Genomic DNA, 25862 nt, shown 5'->3' with positions numbered 1-25862 from the left:
ACCCATTCTACCACCTTCCCTAGGAACTTTCTATCTCTAAGCAACCATGCATTCCTTTCAAGAAGTGGTAAAATCCTCAAAAAAACTTGCAGCTCCCCATTAAAACTAATAACACCAACACAGCTCCTGCCAGAATCCAAATTCTTCTGCTTAATGAGGTAGCTGAAAATCATTACTAACCTGTGAGGATGAAAATCACCCTTTAAATACTTTCACAGTAGCCCTAACCTCGTATACTCTTGCAACTACTGACTTGCCTTAACCCATATGCAACACAAGATTACAAATTGGACAGAACTAAAAAATTAACAAAATGTAGTAAATATACTTTACCTTTTGTGACTTCAACATCTTTTCTTGCACCTGCTATATTACTGTATATCTTCCTAACAAGATCCATGTTATCCAAAAGGGCATTAAATGCATTGAAATAGGAGAAGCTGACCTGATGTGAAACAGTTCCACCAGCTACCTTTAAAAATTAAATGAATGTAGTTAAGTGCCTTAAGCTCTTTTACAACATCTTATTACAATTTACAGAAACACCCCTTTGGACAAATAAAGAAAGAATTAAAGATATCTTTATAATCCTGTAATTTAAAGATTTTTAATAGAAACACGAGAGGATAATTATTAGACAGGATACTATTTTTTGGTAGAAATTGAACATTAGGAAACAATCAGGAAATAACCATATAAGTAGACTACTATTCGATTTATCTAATAAACGCACCAAATGTGCCACCGACTATTTTTCTAATACTCTCTAATAGAGATGTGCATGTAAATGCTACTTTAGATAAAGGCATTAACTGATTTCTTGCATCACATAGAGCAGTGACCATTTATTTCAAAGTCTGAAGTTAGTAGATACTATAAATTTCATGGAAGATGGTATGCCTTATTAGCCAGGCAAGGCAAGATTTATAGGTAAAATAGTAAGATAAAAGTTATTACTGTATGTTTTATATAACTATTTCTTATATACTTTTTTATACTATATACTTTTAGTTTATAATTTTTACGCCATTACTTTACCTATAGATCTTGCCAGACTATCAGAGCCATAACCATTGTACCTCTAGAATCTACATTCTGATTTTCCAAATTCTGATCTGAAAAAGAAGAGTATATAAAAGAACAAAACTGTAAGCAGTCTCCATTTTTTGAGATCTGTCATATATTCAAATACAAAAATGAGATGCTTTTCTCCTAACTGAATGTGCTTTCTGTGCCAAGTACTGTTTGGCCTGCTTTAGTGGAAAGCACAGTAGACTACCTCAAAGTGTTTCCAACGGCACTTCAAGCACGTAAACCAGATTGCCAAACTATTCAACTAGTGCAGCCAAGGAATGCTGCCATGTTTCACCTGCCCACTCTGTTATGAAGGTGATAATCTCCAGCACAAAGGCAAGGGTAAACAGGTAGGAGAAGACAGAGTGGAAGAGAAGCAGTGATATCTTAAAACATTACAGCTATTAGATTCTGAATTCAAGGCACTTTTCTTTACACTTACTGAAACTAGATTTTCTTCCACAAATGGAGTTAGCATATGTGAGCGAAGGGTAACCATGATGTCATTGAAGTCCAGGCCAGTTATCATACCACTTTTATTTTTGTCCTTCAATGAAAAGGCTTGTCTTGCATGTTCTGACTGCAGCTCCTAGAATTCATGTTTAGAAATAGCAGATTAGAAGCAAATTCTGTAACTCGTTGTTCACAAAACTCTCCCTAATTTCTGATTCTTACAGCGTGCCTCAATATGTCTGTGCATGTAGATCACAGCACAACTGCAGTTTAAACTTAAAAGCCAGCTCAACTAAAACAAGAATTCTGCATACTGATTGTATCCACAAAGTCCTTCCTCTGTCAAAGAAATGCCTCAACTGAACCATAAGGAAATATGCACTTTCACTAAATGATTTGAGGAATAAACTTTCACATACCCATGTCCTGTCTGCTATCTATTCCTTTATTAAATACTTAACTGCTGGAGAAAGTTCTGATAGTGATCTTAAAGACTCAAAGTGAGCTGATCTCTTACACATCCAAGAGAAAATATGACTGGGCTATTATAAACTAACTCATTGAAAAGTACTCGAAAATAAACAGGAGGACAGTGAAAATTACATAATATAGATTTAGATTGCCCCCAACAGCTACCTCCCATAATGTCAGAAATGGTCACTCATTTCAGGCAATTTAGAACTCCTATACAACCTGTAAAAACCTTCATACAAAGCACACTGCAGTAACCTAACCTCAAGATAATAATGATGGTTGTAAATTCTACGTCCAGAAAAAGTTGTTTCCTTCTATTCAAGCAAACAATAAAGCACATTCAGCTGTCATTCAGACCTCTAGAAGCAACTAAAATAATAACCACGTTCTGACAGACAATAAGAGGGCAAGCTATCTAGCTTATATCACCTTTATAGTAATTTCTCAACTCTTACAACCTCAAGATCAAGGTTTTCTAGATTAGGGTGCAACAAGCCTGCTTTGAACCAAGTCCCAAACCCCACCGCATGCTGTTAGACCAAATAAGAAAAACAACCCAATCTAAAAGGAAGGATAACAATATCCAACTTGTGTACATGTTGAAATTACTGCAGGCCATACTACCCTTCCCTACTAAGCGCTTTTATTGTATGATGACAGTAAGTGGCTACTGCATCTTACATGACAGTATCCTGGAACAATAAACATAAAACCAGGTATTTATCACTTTGCTCTGGATTCCCAGCAAAAATATTCTTCTCAATAGCCATCTGATGTTTTGGGGTTTTTTTCTGCAGTAGTGTCCTCAATTTGTGCCTGGAAGCACTTAAAATACATAGTATCAAATGCAGGACACAGTTTATTCCTATGAAGTGACATCGAGTTATACCGCAGCCTTGAAAGCCTGTGCCAAACTCCAGTACCTCAGTTTACAACAGAGACTTCAGATCCCATCTAGCCATGTTTTTCTAGAATCTGCTCTAGACCTAGACACAGCTCAGTACAGGAAAGACATGGACCTGTTGTAGAGGGTCCAGAGGAAGCCACAGAAATTATCAGAGGGCTGGAACAGGTCTGCTGTGAGGACAAGCTGAGAGAGTTGGGGTTGTTCAGCCTGGAGAAGGCTCCAGGGAGACCTTATTGCGGCCTTTGGGTACTTAAAGAGGGCTTATAAGAAAGATGGGGACAGAATTTTTAGTATGGCCTGTTGCAATAGGACAAGGGGTAATGGTTTTAAGCTGAAAGAGGAGAGATTCAACAAAGGAATTTTTTTTTTTATTATGAGGGTGGTGAAACACTGGCACAGGTTGCCCGGAGAGGTGGTGGATGCCCCATCCCTGGAGACATTCAAGGCCAGGGTGGATGGGGCTCTGAGCAACCTGATCTGGTTGAAGATGTCCCTGCTCAGTGCAGGGAGTTGGACTAGATGACCTTTGAAGGTCCCTTCCAACCAAAACTACTCTATGATTCCATGATCTATTTTTATCCTGGGCAATGATTACAAATTATTCCATCTATCACTCCCTACTTTTAGGACAGTATGTCCAACACTATTTTGTATCAAAAGCCACCTCTGAAAGTGCATCATCTATTTTCTTCAGGTCTACTAGACAGAAAATTGTAAGTTATGTCATTAGGTGATCACTGCATGTTAATTTACAGAATTCAGTGCAATTACCTACAATTCTGCAAACTCCTTTCTCATTATTTATAACCTACATTTCTTCTACTTTACTCTTCCTCCATCCTTTATAACGGATGTCTTCCTTTACTTCCTTCTAATATAATGTTAAATTCATAATATGTTTTTACTGTAACGTTTTGGCTTAGCACAAAGTCTAGTTCTATGAGTAAAAATCTTTAAAGCCCAATCCCTAAAGGGTGTTTCAGCAACATCTCAGGAAAGCAGATTTGCCTCCTGCAAAGCTGGCTGTATTTAAGACCGAACTCCCAATATATATGTGGTAGCATATGTGCCAGCGAGAGAAATCAAGGGTAAGTATTAGGATAACATTTATAAAACTCAGAGAAAAACTCAGAAGCTAAAACCTTTCTATGGGAGATTATATGGTTAATAACAACTGGTTATATTAAGGATGGTATCTTTCTCTCGTAGAGGTTAGTTTTGCTATTAAATTCCTATGAGAGAAAAAGTAGACCCTCAATCCAGTTTAACAACAATCAGTAAAATGGTTAATTTCATAAACAGTATATTTAGTCCCATTCTTTTATAGGATGGTATTCAAGTTAAAGCACCATGAGTACACACTGCTTACAGAACTGGTATGGAGAAATAACAATTCATCATAACTTTCAGGATTAGTATCAGATAATGATTACCACTACCAGAATAAGCTCAAAATTTATAATGGTATTAGTGTATTATTAGAAGTGAAAATGAATTTCAGTTCTACTTTGGAAGAAGGTTAACAACTGACCTGAAGAAACTGAGTGAACTCTGAATAGTTAAGATGCTTCTTCCTGTTATGTCCAAAATGCAGGCGAATGAACTCACAGTCCCAGTTGAAAGGGATTTGAAGATGAATAAGACTTTGTTCAAATATTTCTTTGACATTTGCTTTGGGGGAGGGAAAAACAGCAAGTGAGCTTTGGGGTACAGTAAATCTACAAACATTCCAGGAAGGGTACAAACAAAGGATGTTTTAAGTGGCTGTTTAAGAAGTGTTCTAGTTTGTTAAGAATAATTGCTAACCAAACCTATCCAGACCTGTATAAGAACGCATTTGCGACACAACATGATACTTTTTGTATTACTGCATAAAACCTTGGAGTGAGTGTTTTATTTAGTTTTAATTAAGAAGCAATTTCCCTCATACATGACAAATAAGAGCTATTTTGCATTCTGATATAAAAATCAATAGTGGGTCTCTGTCTCTGCTAGGAGTCAAATTAAGCCCTTTATCAAGAGCACAAATACCTGCATTACAATCTCACGCAATATTTTTCATACTAAGTATGGTTTGATTGAAACTTGATTATTACAATCACACTGTCTGAATATGTCTATTAAAGATAGGTATAAGAAATGCCATCTAAAACATATCATTAACTCAGCAGAAAGCACCTTATTAGAAGCTTTTGATAAGGCCTTAGTACAAAAATCAAATCCTATAAAACATAATTGGTAGTCTCAGTTATTAAAATGTTTTAAGATAAGTGAAGATAGAGATGTACTCTTTTAAATGAGGTAAAGAAAAAAACCTGTCATTTCAGAATATGGAATTCTCTGTATGTATACTGTACAACTGAAACCTCAATGCCAAACACACTATCTGAATTCAGTCAAAAAACATCTAAAAAAAAAGCATGCATTATTCATACACAGCATTGCCATGCTGCAAAACAAGCCTTTGGTGCAGATTATCCAACCACACAGACAGTATCACTGGACATCTATCCGTACCATGGAAACACTTTCCAAGATCTACTCCAAAGTACTTGAATTGATTCATTTTTATCAGTTAACCCAGAATCTGCTAACAACCAAAATAAATATGACATATAGCTTAAATTTAAAATAAAGTACAAAATACTGGGTGTTTCAAAAGGATAGACCCAATTTCAAAAATATAGTGATTTCAAATCAGGTCCATCTTTCTGAAACACCTTGTATTTTAGCTGAAAATACACCTCGTCTATATGTTTAGAGTTAAACAGTTCTGCTAAAAGACAAAATGCAATGAGAAGAACTTTAATATCATTTGATAATTCCATCAAGAGCTATTTACTTGGAGCAAATGTGTTGCTTTCTCTATGCTAAAGGACTGATTCAACCATTCTTTCACTTCTATAGCCATTCTACGAGTTCTAGATCAAATCAAGGCAAATCACTGTACAGTTTTATGTTCCCAGTGAGGAAAGGAAGGGAAAAGTTCAGAATAAATGTGTCTCAGAATGGGGACATACAAAGTAGGATTCCTTGACCAGACCACCTTCTTCACAGGTAGTTTGAGACTACATATTCAAAGTGTAATTTAGCCCTTACTAAAGGGTCAAACACAGACTGTAGTCAAAAAACTCCAATTTAAACCATAGTTTCCACTGCAAGGTAGGCTAACAGTTATTCGCATAAACAAGAAACTTAAAACTACCTTGACTACCTGTACCTATCCACTCATATCTATTCACTGGTATCAATATGAAAGGCAAGGGTTAAGAAAATGAGAGACAAAGCACCCAATACACAGTGCTACACTATTTTATTTTGCCATACTTCCTTTGAAAGTTTTGTCTCTACTAGATTTATTCATCATTGCTAGAGACAAAGGAACCAGGAGATGTAAATTTAAATTCTCCACCTACCAGTGATTCACTGCAGCTTCTGACCAAGCTCCCCAGAGTCTCCATGTAGCACAAACACAAACAGCTGAGTGCAGCTCACCAGTGAGTGTGCAAACGGCACTGAACTGTGAATGGCCCAGAGTACAGGTCTGCTTTGTGGGGTCTGTTGGCTACTAATGAACTAATAGGGTGCCAAGTAGTGACTACTCACACACCCCTAAAACTGACTTCCCATATACACCGAGTTCTCCTCATGAAAACTTAGGAAAGAACATGCTGAAGCAGCTAGAAAGTTTAAATTGTGTTTTCAATTGTTTCCAATGATCGCTTCTTTTAGACTTAGCAAGAGGTTAAAAAAATATCTTTTTGTTCTTATGATAAATTATTCATACATGCTCATATAGACAGATCTTCCAATTATTTTTAATAAGACTTAAGCCCCTGGTCTTTTCATAACTCTAATTCAAGTGTTTAATTGTATACTACTAAAACAACCAAGAATGTGTTTTCTACACTATTGATTTTTCCTTCTAAAAATGTTTGCAACTAGTTGTCAACATCACAAGTAAAGATTCTTCAGCACATAATACAGGTAAATGAATTAATAAATTTATATTCAATAGTTGAGTGTTCTGGTACTTGAAGAAGCCCAGTAGTGGCTAACTAGCTTTAAGAAATGGTATCCAGATTAACTAGCCTGTTGCTCCTCTGAAAAGTGAGATGCCATCCACTTTCCTTCCACAGTCAATCACTCACAATCAGTAACATATACCACATGTGTTACAGTAGTTTGGGTTTAAGGATATATTATCATACCTAATGCTTAGCTGATTCCATGTTGGCTTTATTTATGAAACATTTGGGGTACAGGAGCAAAACCGTGTACCTATTGTAAATAACTAACACAGTTAAAACCATTGAAACTCTTAAGTGCAATTTTCCAAAGCCATTTGGGATTCTCAGACATCTTTAGATAAGCACTAAAATTTACTACTTCTACTCAAGAGTAGCAATGCTTTCTTCACAATATATCAAGAACACCTTTTTAATCCAATTTTGTTGGCTAGTCTCTTATATTAAAGGAAATAGCCACCACGACAGCTAACAATTTGCGTGATGAGAAGCAGAAAACGGACAATCTCATTTCAGAAATTATACATAATGTGATCATCACCTACACTTTCACCACTCTGAATTACAATCAAATGTCTTATTTTTAATTTATGTTTTTCACAGCAGAAGCAAAGCACTGACAACAAAGCAAACACGTAACATTAAGATACAGATGCTGGGGGGTTTTGCCTTTTTTTTATCTCACTCAGTCAAAACCCAGTAATGCTTCTAAATTAAGATAAACTACAAGTACTTCAAATGTCCAACAGAGCTATTCTGCAGGGGGCAAACAGCAAATTATTTTTAAACCCTTTCATTTTAGTATGATATTTTACAGAATGCATTCATTGTCCCTGTCGACACATGTTGCTCATTTACTAATGTCTTCTCCTACTCTTTGCTCACCTTTCCGCAATGGAATTCTTTCCTACTGAGCTGATAACTTTCTCTCCAGGCTTATAGCAATGCATTTTGTTCTCAGATAGGCATACAAGTCAGCAGCCTGATGACATACTCAACTTACCACCAGCCCCAGGAACAATAAACCTACTACTCTAGTGCACTAGCACATTACCTCCAAGGCGACACACATTCTCTCAAGATTGCTTCAGAATTTCCCCACCCAATCATTTTAAACAAATTACAGATGCCTGGAGCAGCTATCTGCAGGCAGCGCACACGACTGGCTCAGCCGCCCTCAAACACCATTACCTATAGGGCTCAGAAAAACGATCTAAGAAAAACAAAGTTTTTAGGCAATATTGAATTTCACAGGAGGAAGAATACTTTAAGTCATAAACACTATGATGTCTTGTTGATGGCCCATAGTGGGGATGAGCTCAGTACCCCAAGGAAGCCTTGAGGTAGTATCTGTTATTGTGACTTATCAGCTCTCCAAGAAGCAGAGAGGAAATCTCACCGATTCCAGTGCCATCAAGAGTTTGCCATTCCCTCTCACCAGTGATGAAACATTAACCACGCTTGTTAGAGACACAAAAATATAAATGTGATAGTTTTAAGTACTAGCATAAGTATGCTAGACGTTTGTTGTTTAATAATGCGGGTTTGGTTCTGTTTTTTAATCTATCTATTTAGTCCACTACAGTCCCATTTGTACATATTTCACCCTTAATGTACATAATGCATTTTAATGTTTTCTCTGTTGCTATTTTTTCACTATTTCTGCCAAGAGCAAATTTTACATATTCTCACTTTCAAGCATGAAATTAAAAAATCACCATTACAGGCAGAAAGACTTTTTTTGTAGCACCTGATGCAACAGAGGCATATGAAGAGTGTTCCAAATGTAAATAACACGATTACTTTGGCAGGAGAGCAAAATGACAAGTGGCAGGAAAAGTGAGAAAGCTAAACTAGAAATAATTGAATTACATTTCTGCTCTTATTTTAAAAGGATTAGTGGTTCTGTTTAAGGTTAAGATTAGTGACAGCCATAACAACAAATTGTCAATATATATAATTTAATGTGGAGTTCTCCTTTTCTGTTCCCTCTTGCTGAACTATGGTTTTGAACTTAATACTATATTATTATTATTACTATTATTATTATTATTGTAAAAAATAAGGAGGAGTTCTCATCCTGCACTGCTCACAAATGTTAAGAACTGTGGTTTAAACCTGAAAGAATCATACAACAGGAAAGAAACAAACAAAATACATGAGGACAAAAGAAAGTCATGACATACAGTGATGTTTCCTACATTATCTGCATGTGTTAAGCAAACGACATCTTGAAAACAGACAACTAAACAGGGCTACCAGGAAGCCAAGAAAAATAGCAGTTCTAGTTTACAGCACACTTTCTAAAAACATGGCGTTTTTCTTATATCCTCAGATCTGTAGCCATGTGACTACGAGATTTTTTCTCTTTTTACATTTTAAAAGGTTTCTAGCCTTTATGGTTGAAAATAATATTTTATAAAGCAGAATACATAAGATTAAATCCAAATCCTAGCATTTTCAATCCAATTGCTCTTTTGGAAATGGAGAAGGAGTGAGTACTAGGAGTGATTTGTGTTTCCTGAAAACTACTATTCAAAAGCGAAGAACCATAACAATATATATTCAACTCCTTTGTCTTGTTCTTCTCACTCACCTTCTTCCAGTGTCCTCAGACTTCGTGCCCTGACTAAGGGAAAGCTGAACTTTCTCTCCCACATAAAAATAAATGCTTTTTTCTATTTCTTCATGATTAAAAAGTCATTTAAACTACACTGTCACTTGTAACAATGGCTTATTAAAATAGCTAGTTTATTGCTTTTTATTCACCAAGTTGACAGCAAGTCCAGTGCAACTGAAACATGTGAAGAGTCCTGAGCATGCTGTACAGTTTGCTCATACAAAGTAGGTCCAATTTCATATTCTTGTAATGGACCTTCTACACAAAAATTGCAGCACACCATCTGCACATTTATGGCAGTCATTCATACAGGATTTCTGGGTGTCCAAAACTCCTGGAAAAATGTTCCAAAGCAATAGGAAAATAGATGACATTAAAGTGACAGAAGGCTTCCTGTTTCAACAGTGCCCGTTAACATATGATATTGCACAGACAACGACAAAGACAGTGAGCAGCAAAGCACGGCTGACAAGTATTTCTACCAAATGGTTTCTAAAGAATCACAAACTCTTTGTCCTCTTCTATTTCTCAACTCATAAGACAGAGGTTCATCTGTAATACAGTTTAATTAATAGTTTCCTCATTGGAGAGTTGGAAGCCAAACTTCTGAAGAGACAAGTGGCAGATTGAGGCTCAAGAGAACTGCAAGAAGCAAAAGTGCTCAGGTATGGCCCAAGTCCATGTCAGTAAATAAATCCTAAAAAAGGGGTATGAACCCAACTGGAGCAACTTGCTTTCAAATACAGAGCCAGCTCTAAAAATCAACAAGTACATTTAATTTTCTCCAAATAACTGAAAATTGGATGAAATCAGGATATTTTTTAAAAATACCACACAGTCATACCCAAATGATTTGAGACATTATCTCATGTCCAGCAAGGCCAGTGTTGGGTCCAACTTACTGACCTAACAGACCGAAGTTGATTCCGTCTTCCACTTTCCAGCACCTCCACCCCTTGTTCCAGAAGCACAGTGCAGAAAAACCTCAGTAAATCCATGTCACTTCTGGCAAGACTTAGTGGTTTGAGTTACCTTTGGAATTAACGCAATCACATCCACATAGCACTGCATCTGAGCTAGAAAATCTTGACTCATGTTTGCTTGCATAACCAACATGGTTTATCTGCAGATACTGGATACATTACATGCTCATGAAGAAGAGCTGACTTGTCTGATAGCAATTCTCACACCAATTGGCTAAAGTTACTCCATTTCAGTATATTCCTAATAATTTATTAAAACTTTTAAGACTTAATTTTATATAGTCTCCTGGTTTTACATGAAGTAAACTCTGTACATTTCTGCTTATGTGGTGCGAAAATGAAAGAGTGCAGGACTCATAAAACAGCCTCTACAGGCCACAAGACTGACTTGGAAATTGACTGCAGAGTTACCAAATACTGAACATGTCATATGTCATCATTCACATTTTTCCCACATGCATTAATTTGTATGATATGCCTATGAAGTAAAAATAAGTAGCCCATGTTAAGAACAAAAAGAAAAAAACAGCAATAAATGTGGGAACTGTAGCACAAAAATATGTACCATTGACATGTTACAAATACTATTAAATACAGTAATAATTGCAATATAATTGATTTTGTAAAAGCAAGAAACCAATAGTAAATTTTAAATTCCCTAAAGAATTTCCTATTCAAGATTTATCAGCCTTATAAAAAAAAATCAGTGAGAAAGTTACGGGAAAATTGTGCAATTTTCTGTTTTACAGTCTCTTGTTTGTGTTGTTCTTTTAGCCTTTAATATAATGACATGCGATTGAGTAATCTGTATAAAATCTGAAATTACTTTTTGTTAATTTACAGAACCAGCTATTTCAAGTGTGCTCATGAGAACTACAAAGTGCAGATCCCTGTTTTGTGAGATTATTAAATACACCATCATTAACATGGTCACACTGATTGTAGTAGTTTGTCTACTTCCTAATGACTGCATTTACTGACTTCACCTTTACTGAAGTTCTAAAAGATTTTCTTTTCAAGATGTTGTGTATCCAAATCACTTAGTATTTGACACTTCAGTTAACAATGTAATTTAACAGACATGGTAAGTCAAGCAGTTTGTTTCCATAAAAAGACACTTGCATTTTTTTTTCAACAAGTTGCAACAATTTTCGTAAGAATGAAATAGTACAAACAGCAAGTGGTTACAAATCCAAGCATAGTTTGTATTTTCTTTATTGAGAGCTTTATTCTTTTGGATAGAAATAACACTTAATTCTCATTCCATTTTATTAAAATTCTTAGCATTGACTTATCTATTTTTCATAAACATATGAAGCTTTAAAAATAAAACCTAGGCCTCCTTAAACTGCAATGTTAATAACAGTTATTTAGCAACATCATAAAGCAGCATAGTTAACCTAAAGAATTTTGTCCAATTACTAATTTATGTGATTAGGTAAAAAAACAGAAGTAAGAAAACTCAAAGGCCATGTTTTCTTCTTAATTTTTCAAATATATGATCTAGCTGGAAGTTACTCTCATAAAATTAAAGCAAGATTTGCTCCTCAAGAAAAGGAATGCTAAACTAGGAATTCAAAAGATTAGACCTCCTTCATTTCTATATTGAGCTGTCACTGTATCTAATGACAATTCTTCAAAGATCTTTGGAGATCCAGAACATATTTTTAAAATCCTTCATGACATAGAATTTTAGTTAGGATGACACCATACAAAACAGCACTGTATTAACTACTTCAGGAACATGAAAAAAACTTGATTCAAGAAGACAGAGCAAAATATATTTTGTTTCTGTGTATTTCTTAAGTTTGTATTACTTGAAAGAAAAAAAATGCTTTACTCATGCAAACTCTTAGGAAATTGGTCCAGTACTGCACAATGTGCATTTGTATGCACCAATGGTGATGAACCATTATTGCAATTTATACTATTACAACCACTTTCTCAAAGTGTTTTTTTCTTTAGATATTCTTACCAAATGTTACTTCTCCATTGCCACTCTTGTCAAATAACTGAAAAGCAACAATGAATATTGCATCTGGAGTACACAAAACAGATTCAAACGCCAAAAATTCTTGATAGGAAATCAACCTACAAAGGAAAATACAGATGTTAGAACGATTTCAAAAAAATATTCACAATACCAGTGATATTTTGTGTTTGATGCTCTAGAAAATGGTAAGATACAATTATTTAAATAAAATTCTAATAAAAAAGTTAAGACTCCACACTACAAACTGAAAAAAAGTGTTTGTTACATTTACGTAGTTACTTAACCTTTATGCAACTCCATTTCTTCCTCTACAAAAGGACTAAATTATTCGTATCTATCAACAACAAAATATAATCAATTGTCAGAGAACACCTACAATTTATTACCTTGTAACTATAAATGTAAGCACACAGCACTTACGATATAAAAAACCCACAGAAATTCTACCATGAAATTTAGAGGGCTGTCATTATATTACAAATTTATACATGTATTTCTACTGAGAAAGAAAAGATAATTTAATGCAAGTGTAGGAATATACAATATACGTATTTTCTTAAAATAAAGTATAACATTCATAAAAACAAACAGGTGCAGAAAAAGTTATACTTTACCATGTGTACAGGAAAAATACTACATTTCAAATATAACATGAACTGGAAAGTCATGTACATGAGGGCAACAAAGAAAGACAGAAACCATGCCAATATCTGGACAAAAGGACAGTTGGACATGACCAAGACAGGGAAGGGTTTGAGTGTAACAGCAGATCACAAGATTCTGAGCTGTGTATGCAAGACAGTCACCATACAGAAAAATGCACCTCAGGATGCAAGAGGAAAGTTGTTTCTGTGCGAGACCGGGAAGCAGCAGGATCCCCACACAGGGTTCCCACATCTCTGGAAGGCTGCACAGAAATCCAAGTCCTTGTGTTTAACATGCATAAAGTAAGGCTTGAATGTATGCACTGGTAACTTATTAGGATAATCATAAATAACTTTTCTAGAGGAACTCACCTTATTCTGACTAACAGAAAAAAACATTCAGAAGGGATCCTAATGCTATATGTAAGTACAGCTGCAGAAAGATAAGCCCTAAGCCAGGAAAAGATAAAGGATAACGTTGGCACAAGAACAAGATCACGTGTCCATATTTAGAGCAGCCATACACTGTGGCCTCTCCAGAATACTGCAAGCAAAAACCTTAAGTTTTAACAGCAAACTTGGTTTATTAAAACTATTGTGTGTTTTCATTCTTGTAAAAATAGGGGACTTAGCTTGATGACTTAGAATATTGCATCCAGTTAGAAGTTCCTGAGCTCAGTTTATAGAAATAAATGATGTGATATCTATTTTAGCATCAAATAAATTATCGGTGGGAATTTTAATTGCATTTTTTAATTAAACAAAAAAATACTATTTTAGTAGATGCTGTTAAAACATAGAGTATCACTGTAGATGGTAAATTTTCCTAGAAAATGTACATAATTGATGTGAATTTAGTACTGCTCATAGGAGATCATTAGCTCATAGTGATTACTTCACACATATACTGCTTGATGCTAAAGAGATAAGTATAACTTCTGTTCTCTACAGAAAAAAAAAAAGAAAACCAAGCCACACTTTTCATTAGCTTAGCTAGTCTTTCTCTGTCAAAGTGCACATAAAGCAAATTGAGATACTTTAAAAAAGGTTACATATGTTAACATTCTTGCATGTATGCATTATACAGAAAATATAGAAAAAAATGTAATGATTTTAAAAGGAATTAAGATATGGCAACTACAGAATTATTATATTAATTTGTCGCACTTTACCCACAAAAATCAGAGATGTGAGAATGGTTCTTCAGATGCAAAGTCAGTTTCATCCAAAGGATGGCCTTGATAAATAAGAGCTTAGTATCAGAGAAACAGAATATCCTTTAAAATAATTCCAGATACTATCATTTCAAAATATACCTCATATACAAGCGTAAACCTGACATATAAATTAATTTCTAACCAGGAAGATTTATAACTGACAGAAGCAAGTGACAATCTCTGTAGAATGCATTTGTAGAAGCCTGAACCTGAAAGAAGCTGTCTTCAGAGGTCTCACCTTAACAGTGCCTACAGCAAAAGGAGACAGACACACTCAATTTCCTTCCCAGACATCCAAGGTGCAATGCCCAAGTGCAGGGATGTCCCCTGTGATCCTCCATCATCCATTAGGGCAGAGATAACAGGAGGTGGATTAAACAGAATGATGGGGCTTCCCACCCAGGCGCTACTCAAGCACCATTCAGTGAACCTGCTGCATTACAGACTCCACAACAATATCAAATCACTCACCTTTCATTTTACCTGTAACATTTTTTTAAAATTCTTTTCCTCTTATTTCCTTTGTACCATTACCCTTCAAAAGCACACAAAGTAAGCTGCGTGTTTACAGTTCTTCTTTATCTTCCCTTTTTTCCTGCTACAACTCCTTGCTATTTTTCCCCACACAATATAGCTTTTAGACACTACGTATAGCTCTGTTGTGACTCTCTGTTATGTGAAACACCAACTCTTTCTTCAGGACTTTGCTTAAGAACACAATTACAAATTTTAAGAATGGTATGCTGATAAAAACGTACCCAGAAACAAGCAATTAAAATGAACAATTTTGAATTACTACTGTGAAATTTGGAAGGTTTGAAGGAAGAAGAAAATAAAAATATTTTTATTTTAAAACTGTAATACCTACTAATGTTAATTGACTTATGTAATTGTGAAGCTGGTTTTGGCACACATACATCAGTGCTTTATTTGGGGAGAATATTTATCCTAATTTCAAAACTAGTGCCTGCAGTCTGAAGATACAGGAATGCTTACAGCATCAGTGAAATCCCACTGTATTAAACAGCAGACAAGGTAGTTCAGGCCAAATTCTAATTTAGAGCTCATCACAATAATTTTTCAGAACATGCATTTGTAACAATGAGAAATAAACACTTTGAAAGGGAAGAGTCATCTGTTTTAAGAACTACCTTATACAGTTTCACTAAAGCAAACCGATCTTGTACTGTAGTAATGGGAGAAGGCAATAGTGCTCTGGAACAGTTAAGTAATGATCAAGTTACCATCAGAAAAAAGTTTAAAAAACCCCATTTTTTTAAACATATTCCTATAGACAGTGAGTTCCAAAATGTGCTCTTTTTTCTAAAGTGTCAAACTTAAACCTAAATAAAATAAAAAAATATCAACAAAGAAAAGTTACCAAGAACACTTTGAGTATTTATTTGAAGGGCAAGCAAGGCTAAGAGAATATGATAGCAGATACAGGAATGAAATTTCGTAACAGAACCCAAAGCTTCTCAATGACTTGCTGTGTGACATTGGGCTGTCATTTAATTTACAAATATATGTATGGAATAGGACTACTGATACTTCCTTGGACTTCATAAAGAAACTTTAAGTCCTTGGAAAGATGTAACGCATTCCAGAATTCAGCTGGAGATTACAATAATTATTCATGCTACAAATTAAACTCTCTGTGCAGATGATATAATTATTAGAGTCTGGATTTTGATATATTACAGCTCACTACAAATGGAAGAATGTGAATGGAAAAGTAAATAAATAAACAGAAGGTTATGATGGAGGTATAACAAATTCTTCACATGAAGTACAGATAAGAGATAAATATAGATTAAAACACTTACAAAAATAAATTTCAGACAAGTATTCAGACAAACATCTTGCACTGCAGATCATACAGTAATAATTCCCATTCCCACTGTGTCCATACAGAAGTAGATAAAGCATACTTACCCATATCTGATTCTCACGCTTAAAATAATACCCAGATTTAAAAGAAAGGGGGAAAAAAGTATATATATATATATATATTCACAGGGAAAGCAACAAAAAAGCGATGCTTCAACCACTGTAGTGATGCTACAAAGTTCTGCTGTAGCAACAAATTTTTGATTTCTTAGTGTAAGAAAGATCCTTTTATGAGACATTTTCTGAAGAAATGCACAACATAAAAGATAACAAACAGGTTTCAGAAAAACAAGATACTCAACATGTTAGTTTACTAGTCATCAATTAGACTGTTATTTCAACAGATACATACAAAATGGTCTTTTCAATCCATACCAATGCAACAAACTGAAGCCATGTATTGCAAACAGAGAAACAGGTTATCTGGACTTATCAAATATATGTATATATCAAACGTATTATCAAAATGCTGCAGGTTTATAAAAAAACCCAATCATGTAACATTAGATCAAACAGGAGATTCCACACTTGTGTGTAAAATGTTTACAGCAGATACAATTTCATTTGTAAAGCACAGATACTTTGCAAACTGCTCAGGACACTACGCAAATTCATAAAATATTCTAAAGTAGAACACAGGAAAGCAAAAAACATTTAAGTGATGTCAAAGGTCAGATTTAGACTCACAAATCCAAGGAATTTAAGGGGCTTTCAATTTAAAATAAATTACATCTATATATTTACCAACATATTGTATACTGTTTTAACAGTACCTTTCTCTTCTCTACAAAATATCCACTCCCTTCTGCATTCTTGACCTGTTCTCAGATAGATCTTAACCTTCTCACTTTACCTTAACGATGTCCACACTCCCTACTACAATCCATGGCCAAAGCTAGAAGCCTCCACACAGCAAGAGAAAAGGCTCCTTTGAAGACAAGTGAGTTAGAGGGTATTGCCTCCGTGGAGGGGATATTTTGTAAATCAGCTTCAGAGAATTGTCTAAAAGCAAGTGATATCATCTGTAAGCAGAGCTGGCAAAGCTTTATGTGCTGTGACTTTATCTTGATTAGGCAAACACCACCTTCCTTCATAGAGTCATTAGCGTCTGTCTCTCTTTACTAATAGCCAGCACTTTAAAAAAGGCCTCAGTGGTTTGATCTGAACAGCACGCTACAGAAATAAGAAAGCTTTTCCATATTTCCATCTTAATTACCGGTACTAAAGACTCTACATAGTGGCTAATCATGGACGTGAGTATACAGAAAATAACTTTTCCAAGGCAACCATACTACATTAAACTTATTTGCAGTTCAACTTCCTCTGCATTTGTAGCAATTGTTAAAACTCCATTAAAACAAATCTTAAATTAAAAAATGCATGTTAAACATCTTATTTTTTCCCAATTTCCACAAATTCATAGTCTATTGTACTTGAGAAAAAAACTTGTCATCTAAGTAAGCTTCAAGTGTAATAAAATCAATAATGTATTTTAGAAGATGAAATTACCAAACTCATTCACTCACGCATTTACCAAGGCATTACAAGCTAATGGAAAGCAAAATTCTCACCCATCCTTTGTTTGATCTGCCACTCCAGCCAACAGCTGCACCGTTTTAGGATTGTAACGTGGATCTGTATGAAGTCCCAGGTATTTTTGCACAAAATCTTCTGGGGTCATGTAATGCTCACCATCTTTCTCAACACTGGCATACTGGAGTGAAAATAAAAAACAAAACCAGAGAAACAAAAAGGAACCCATTTAGAAGCCAATTATCAGTGATCACCAAACTAGTATCTTTACTGAATTTCTTAAAATGGTGCACAACTGTCTGCACCTAACTGCTCTGAAATTAAAGGGCCTGATTAAACTAATAGCGTTACTACACTAGTTGTGTACCAACAACAACAGATTATTCCTGTAGAATAAATGTGTTCACATAATGAACAATACCGTCTAATAAAAACCCAATTACATACTTTCAGAAACTGTCAGGTAATTGTATAAATTTATAAAAATTACAGCCCTGCCGTAGTTTTGCATTTGCAGCTACACTGTGAAAACACAGCACATGAATTTTCTTACTCTTTCTAGTAGCAGGTATCTTCTGAATAATTGTTCCTGATCATTATTATAATTAGTTTGGAAAATATTATTTCTTCTCTCTTTTTGTGAGAAATAAATCTTCAGATCAATTTTTATCCTAAAACTAATAGTTTTGGTATTCTTCATTTAAGTAAAAGTGCATGCAGACAAAAAATATTTGAGTCAACTGAAATGTTTTAGTTTGAGTTTTTATGTGATTAACAATAAATTTTAAAATAAAAATCACAGACAAATTTTAGAATTATAGAATGTAAGTATTAATAAAGCTAACTAAAAATAAAATAACAAAGTACATCTTTACTACTCGAACACCAAGAAAACTGCCACATGTCTGTATCAGTACGCTTAATGTTTACTTTTCTGTTTCAAATCATTAGTTCTTATCACTTGTTCTTATCTATAGGTCATGTTTAAATTAAAAATTAACTTTTTAGCATAAAGCAAATTCCACGCCCTCAGCTGTCCAGTTATTCCACGTAATATCAATCTTAAACTAAGAACAAGAGAAGTCAGGAGTAGAAAACATCACAAGTGATGAATAAAAGAGAAATGTGTTATGGAAGTTCATACCCTTCAGACCTTCTTTCAAGATGCCAGTATAGTTGCAGGGGAAAAAAATTTGTTTATTTATGATATTGCAGCAATCTTAGAAATAAAACTTAAGTTTTAAGATTGCAAAGTTAAATTATGTTTGCATCCTTGAAGACAGGAAAGTAGCTCACAAAACATTTCTAGTTCACTGACCTACTGCAACCCCATCCAGTTTGATGACTGAGTTTGTTCCTCAGCATTTGCTTACCAAACCTGTAAGCAAAGCTTATTTAATAGTTTAAAATGCCTCTCTTCTGTTTGTTCTCTACTGTAGAGTCTACTTTTACAGTCTACTTAGATGCAGACCTTCAAACATATGTACAAAGAACTGTGTTTGGTCTGAAAAAGTGAATTTACAAGACTACACAGCTGTTTCATTAGACTTCTGATTTGCAATAGAAGTAGTGATTTTTAATTCATTTGGAAAAATGTAATTTGCCTTTCTAGGCTCTAGTCATTAAAAATGACTAAATAAGCATTTGTTGCAGAAAAGGAAACAGCAAAGCCCTCCACATGCAACATCTATGCTAGTGAATTCAAGCTTTAGTTAACCACCTTATCGGTGCTTTGTAACTTTTCCACTAAGTACTGCTGTATCTTGATTCAGTTAACACAGCTTTAGGTGAAAGAATAACAAAACAGGCCCTTACTCTGCCAGGGACCCACACGAATTGGAATATTAACATTCAGACCTCCACACAATACCTGTGAAGGTGTAACACTCCGTTGCGATAATGGGGATCATTCACATGTCTCACGCTCATTCAGCTGTGTGCAACCCAGCCAGTTCAGTCAGGACGCTATTTCAGCATAAAGGAGCTCGCGTCAGCATCAACGCCTGCTTATGTATCTCCTGTATCTCTTCCACAACATGAGCCTCTCACATCAGCTCACCACGTCTCCCTCTTCCACCCTGTAGCTGTGTGATAGCCAAATGGCAAGACTGCATCACGAACCAGATTATTGAACTAACCCAGAATTAAAATAGATTATTTCCAAAAAACAGGAACACGAAGCAGTGGACAGGAATCCTTTAATTCAGCACTACTGCTGAAGTGACAATATAATCAAACTGTGGCTTCACTGAATCAACTCAGAAAGGCGCTCTTCTCAGTCATATACAGAAGTGACTAAAAAATGCATTATGAAGCACAATTCTGCTGCAAGAGATGCAATCCAAAGGAAGTTTCATATGTGAAGGACCATCCAACATGCAGAATGTTGAGCATATCTTCAAGAATAATGGAATTCAACTGTATGACAGTTGAGGGCATATCAATAACAGTCAACATTTAAATGTAATCATCTTTTTTTCTTCAGACACCAATTTAACTGAGTTTATTACAAATACCAAATTGTTTTACAAAACAAAGATGTGGGGGAAGTTTTGTTAAAAAAATTTTTAGACAAAAATAATTAATCGACAGATACATTGAGCTCCATATGAGAAGGTCATGGTATTTTGAAAGAGCTTGGCAGCAACCCAATGAATTAAGGTCTGACAAAGTAGTGAGGCTATTCCCTTCTGGCATGCATTTACATTTGTCCTCAAGTTACCTTTTCACCATACGACTGAAGTCAAGAATCTTTTAGCACAAAACAGGCAATTGTAAATTACATTTTAATTTGCATGTAAAATATAACACATCAATTACATCTGTACTTTCCTCAGTCTTGAGTTATATTACTTTAAAATACAAAATTCTTACTATACATTTATAGGCTGCCTCAAGAAAGCACTTGATGAATTTGCATGAGATGTTTTTTTAAACATCGTCACACAACAGGAACACACAAAAAATCTATTTGTACAATACAGGGTTAGGTATCGCTACACTTCCAGAAACAATGCTTTCTTGGAAAAATTCATTAGCTTTCAATTTGAAGGGGTCTTCCATCCCAGTGATTTTATCTGGACAGAGCAGAAAGAAGTTCCAAAACAAAAGATACTCATGGATACGCTTAACATTTGCTATTTAAATTAAGCTAAGTTATGAGCAAGAGATTCAGGACAATTTTAAGGGCAAGCGGAAGTGAAGTTTCCTGTATTAAAACTGGAAATTTGTTTTTGTTTCTTTCTCTGCTTTGCTGGAGCAGGTTCCACTTGCATTCAGCAGGCAGGGAATAATTCAACCGTATTCCCTGAGGGCTGACTGTGTCTTGCCTAAGAAAAAAGAATGAAAGATCACTAAAATCTGATAATTGTTGTTCTACATAACCCTTTTATCCTTCAGTGAATTTCCATTTTATTCTTTTATGGTTGCTACTGAAGTCAGTGCTTAGCAAACACCTGAGAGGTACCTTCTTTGATGGTGTACAAACATGACATTTCAATGCCTGCATTTCGCAGTTACAGGATTACACAGAAATAATAGCACATTTTTAAAATACAAGTCAAACAAGATTTTTAATGGTTTAAATATTTTTAAAATATATAGTAAGCTTCAGAAATTCTAAGAGAAATGTATACATCAAGCATCCATTAAGGTACAACGTAAATTGGATGGAGGGAGGATACGTATTACATTAGAGGACACACATGAACAGACAGAAATTTAAGTCCACTCTCTATGAATAAGGTGGATGCCGAAGAGGCCTGGAGTCCACATCTTCCCTTGTGCCCATTTCCAAGGGAAGCCAAATTTAGGAAGGAATGCACGCCCTTTAGCTGAAGCTCATAGAACAGGCCGGCACCCTCTGCAAAAAGCACAACGTATCTGATCCCTGCTGTGTGCAACATGGCGGCATTTCAGAACAAACCTCTCTACAACTTAAGTCTTGGAAAGAGTGGGTTCTCTTTGCAACTATGTTCACTTGCTACTTATTCAAAAAAAACCCACAATTTCTAATTCAATCAGAAACAAATACAATCCAAAAAAAATATATACTCTCTTTCTCTGCCAGAGGAGTCTGTGTTGTTCGTTTCTTTTTACTCCAAATCTCAGATACTCAAGAGGAGACAGGAGAGCTTTTGTATTTTTTATTCCTCAGAGCACAAACCAACCCACAACTTAATTTGCATGTTTCTTTGAAGATTATAAGAAAGACATGAAGAAGACCAAAAAAGCTGGTTTAAAACCAGTAGACTGTCGGCTTTTTTAGGTCAATAAAATATATATTGTCAGAGAGACATATTCAAGAACCAGTTGTACAATGTTCTTCCTCTCCACTTTTCCCTGTATGACCAAAATCAAGGACTTTCCTTAAAAATTTCCAAAACAATTTCCTTATTTCCAAAAGCAAGCACTTGTACTGACTGAAAGTCAAGAATCATTAAAAGTTCACACTTCCAAGTTGAATACCATATTTTGAGATCACATTTCACTTTTTTGCAATCAAACATGCAAAAATGTCTTGCAAAACAGTTGGAACAGCTGTGTGTTCTAGAGCCACACATTTTTACATGTATTTTAAAAATAATATTTCTGTGTTGCTTATTTTATTAACATACTCTACTGTATTCCTTATCTACAAAAGCTTAACATCATGTCAACAACAAATGAACCCGTGATGGAAGATTTTTTACTAGAAACTAAATGTTGGGCTTTCAGAGTTTGATTCCAACATTCTAAGTTTTAGCACTCAAGCAACATTACCAGTGTAATTCAGTATGCAAAAGCAAAAATCTGCCAAAATTATGGTTGAGATATAACTTCTCCCTCTCAGGCAAAAAGGTATCCCCATCTTCTTATCACATATGGAAACTGTTAGATAATATGGTAAGATGGGGAACTGGCAGAACGAGGGAATGGCAGGAAGATGTGCCAGATGAGGTTTAGGTTGGATATTAGGAAAAGGTTCTTCACCCAGAGGGTGCTGGAGCACTGGAACAGGCTCCCCGGGGAGGTGTCACGGCCCCAAGCCTGACAGTGTTCAAAAAGAGACTGGACAACGCTCTCAGACACACGGTGTGAACTGTGGGGTTGTCATATGCAGGGACAAGAGCTGGACTCGATGATCCTTGTGGGTCCCTTCCAACTCAGGACATTCTATGATCAAAAGATACATGTCAAAGATGGAATAATAGATATTATTATTTACAGTATTAGCTCCAATACTTAGTTTTATATTTTTTCCTTTCTCATATGGTAAAGCTTCTGGAATATATTGTATAATATTCAACATAAAGGGGAAAAAAAGGTATGTTAGTGATTTTGGAGATATCAGCAGTCCAACTATGGACCTAAAACACATTTGTTCTTCGTATTCCATCTTCCTGATTCAAACCATATTATCAAAGTTTTAGGATTTACTGGATTGTTGTTTCATATCATGCTTCACCGTTATTAAGGGGAACAGAGAAAGCTCCACACGGTTATTTATATATGTTAATTCTAATGCCCTGCAAGAGATGGTATTATGAAATAGGTCAACCTTAAGAAACCAGTTTTAACTTCCAAAAACATTGCCAGTTATCCATCCATTTGAAAGAGGAACACATAAAAACCCCATGAACAAAACATACAGCCATGGAAGAAGAATTTTTTAGACTCTTGCAAAAGTGTATTAAAAAACAATACAGTGCTTAATTATGGTTATAATTACTTGCTTTATAAAAAACCAGAAAATACCTCATAAAATTATTTATCATTTGGAAATGATTAATCACAATTTGTGTCTGGAGCAGTTTCTCCTCAGCGCTTGAAGACCCTTCCAATACACTGTGCCTGCAAAGAAAACTTTTAAGCGACCCACAAGCACGACACGTGTATGATGCTGTAGCAAACTGCTGGCAGCACAAGGAATAAAAGTCTGTCACTCAAACAACATTAAACAGATCTTTTTACCTGCAAAAAAATATTTCGTAGCTCGGCAGGATCCGCTCTTTTGGTTAATTGCACCTGTAAACACAAGTAAGTTAACGCTTCGGTATCAGTGCTACTGACAGCGCGTAGATAAAAACCGCCGTGTGGCCGGACGGGGCAGCCCCGCCAGGCCCTGCACCGACCCGACCGGGCCCATCCCCACCGCGAGCCCCCTGCGCTGCCCGCGGGGCTGTGCCGGGCTCCGGGGCGCTGACAGCCGTCAAACCCTGGCTGCCTGCAAGAGCCGCGGCGCCCCGGCCCCAGCGGCCCCAGCCGCCCCGGCCCCAGCCCCAGCCGCCACCGCCCGCCGGGCCCTGCCCGCCCCGCACCCGCCGGGCCCTCGGCCCGCACCCCCGCAGCCGCTCCGCCGCACTTCAGGAGGCGGAGGCAGGGCAGTCTGCGCTGCCCCTTCCCCCGGGGCTGCCCCGCCATCACCGCCCCCGCCGCGGCTTCCCCGGGCCCCCCGCGGGGCTCCCGCAGCAGCGGCTGCCTCCGCCCGCCCCCCGCCCGGCCGCCCCGCGCGGGCAGGCGGCGGGTCCGCCCGTCTCCTCCGGCCACAAGCCCCGGAGGGGGAGAGTCACCTTGACCGCCATGCTGCGCCCGGCGAGAAGGAGGAGGAGCCGCCCGCCGCCACCCGCCCGCCGCGCCGCCGCAACAGCCGCCGCCTCAGCGCAGCGCTGTGCTAACGAGCGCCCTGCCCTGCCCTGCCCCGCCCGGCGCGGCCGCTCCCCGCGGCGGGCTCCCCTCAGCGGCCGCAGCGCCCGGAGCAGGTCTCCGGGGTCGAGGGGAGTCCGGTACCGGAGGCCAGCGGTACCAGCCGCGGCCCTACCTCCTGCTGCGCCCGCTCCAGGCCCGGGCCCCTCGGCGGGCGCCCCGGGCAGAAGAGGTGTCGCTGCCCCGTGGCCCCGCGGTAGCCGCCGCACGGCCCCGCCGCGGGGGATGCTGGTGACCCCCGGTCGCGCGGTTGGGGCGCGTGTCACCCGCCCCGCCAACGGCACCAGGAGCGCGGCTGCGGGCGCTGCCCCTGCGTAGTGCAAAACCGCACAGCCAGAAACGCTGCCGAGGCTCCTTTCTGGCTCAAGAGATGCAGCCGTTCCCCCGAGGGTCAGCACGGCTGCCGCTGTTGGTACCAAGTGCTGAAACTTCATAGACCAACATTCTGGCGTCGTGGCTGCAAAGTGGTGGTAGCCCCATATTTCAGGCAAGGAAACAGAGTCACAAAGTAATCGATTCTGACTGGAATTGAGCGGCTTCTGACAGCCTCATCATACTTTAGCAGTAGAGCACACCTGCTTTGTACCTCAAAATGAAAAACATGCAGGCCACAGCCTCAGGAAAGGAGAAATTTATACTTTGGACAGTTCAATCTCGCTAAGTGCTTATAGACGCTGACTTAAGTAATAATGCATGTTTTGTCTTGCTGTATAAGGGCCCAACAAGATCTCTCTGAAAAACGTTGAAACAATGGCTTCTCTTACACCTCAGGTAACACAGTGAGATCTAAAACTACAATATAGTAGCTGGGGGGTTATAATGGCAGTTACAAAACAATGACTTGCATCTCTAAATGTAAAAGAACCGATTTTCTCTAGAAAGCAGAACTTTTTTTGGCTACAGGTCAACAAAAACTTCCTGAAGATACCTTGGAGTTCACACTCTACCTGTGTGCCAGCCGACAGCAGGAAGTTTTTCTGTAAATCTGCCTATTTGGGAAGTACTTGACCCCTAAATTATGTCGTTCAGCAAGTCCACACATACATTAGTTGTACAGTAACTGTGTATCAGAAAAGACCCTTAAAATTGCAGAAATCTCAGGGTCCTTCCATCAGCAGCTGTGACAGGTGGTTCAGCACATACCTTTCTTTTGCACTAACGATAAAGCTCCGCTTTTTGCTCAGCTTACGTGCTAACAGTGGCACTGAGCCGTGGGGCCCGTATGTGCGGGAGGTGGAAGTGAAGAGGTTGCTCTGCCCCGTCCAGAGCAGGAAGGGAAGATGTTGTATTTTTGGCCTCTCCACAAAGCGTTAACACCAGATGTAGCGCCCGAGGCGCTCGTTGCTCCGAGGGGACGCACGC

General features: G+C 37.4%; 1 protein-coding gene across 2 annotated transcripts in view; it reads right to left on the bottom strand.

Annotated features, from left to right (window-relative positions):
* SLC25A12 (solute carrier family 25 member 12) overlaps nucleotides 1-24462 on the bottom strand; it is a 50198-nt gene extending 25736 nt beyond the window's left edge. The window contains exons 1-7 of one of the 2 annotated variants that reach the window (XM_065637299.1): nucleotides 24368-24462; nucleotides 23769-23822; nucleotides 17855-17997; nucleotides 12515-12630; nucleotides 4440-4579; nucleotides 1517-1663; nucleotides 334-472 (exon numbers count right to left, since the gene is read on the bottom strand). In XM_065637299.1, coding sequence (XP_065493371.1) covers nucleotides 334-472; nucleotides 1517-1663; nucleotides 4440-4579; nucleotides 12515-12630; nucleotides 17855-17997; nucleotides 23769-23822; nucleotides 24368-24379 — 751 coding nt within the window. In that variant the 5' untranslated portion in view covers nucleotides 24380-24462. Of the gene's footprint in view, nucleotides 1-333; nucleotides 473-1516; nucleotides 1664-4439; nucleotides 4580-12514; nucleotides 12631-17854; nucleotides 17998-23768; nucleotides 23823-24137; nucleotides 24326-24367 lie in introns of those variants that run through there. The other variant, XM_065637298.1, reaches the window with a different exon arrangement.
* Nucleotides 24463-25862: the final 1400 nt, after the last annotated feature.

Source organism: Caloenas nicobarica, chromosome 6 (assembly GCF_036013445.1).
Source record: "Caloenas nicobarica isolate bCalNic1 chromosome 6, bCalNic1.hap1, whole genome shotgun sequence".
In the NCBI taxonomy this organism is placed as follows: domain Eukaryota; kingdom Metazoa; phylum Chordata; class Aves; order Columbiformes; family Columbidae; genus Caloenas; species Caloenas nicobarica.
Note: the sequence above shows the minus strand (reverse complement) of the source record. Positions and strands in the feature narration are given on the sequence as shown.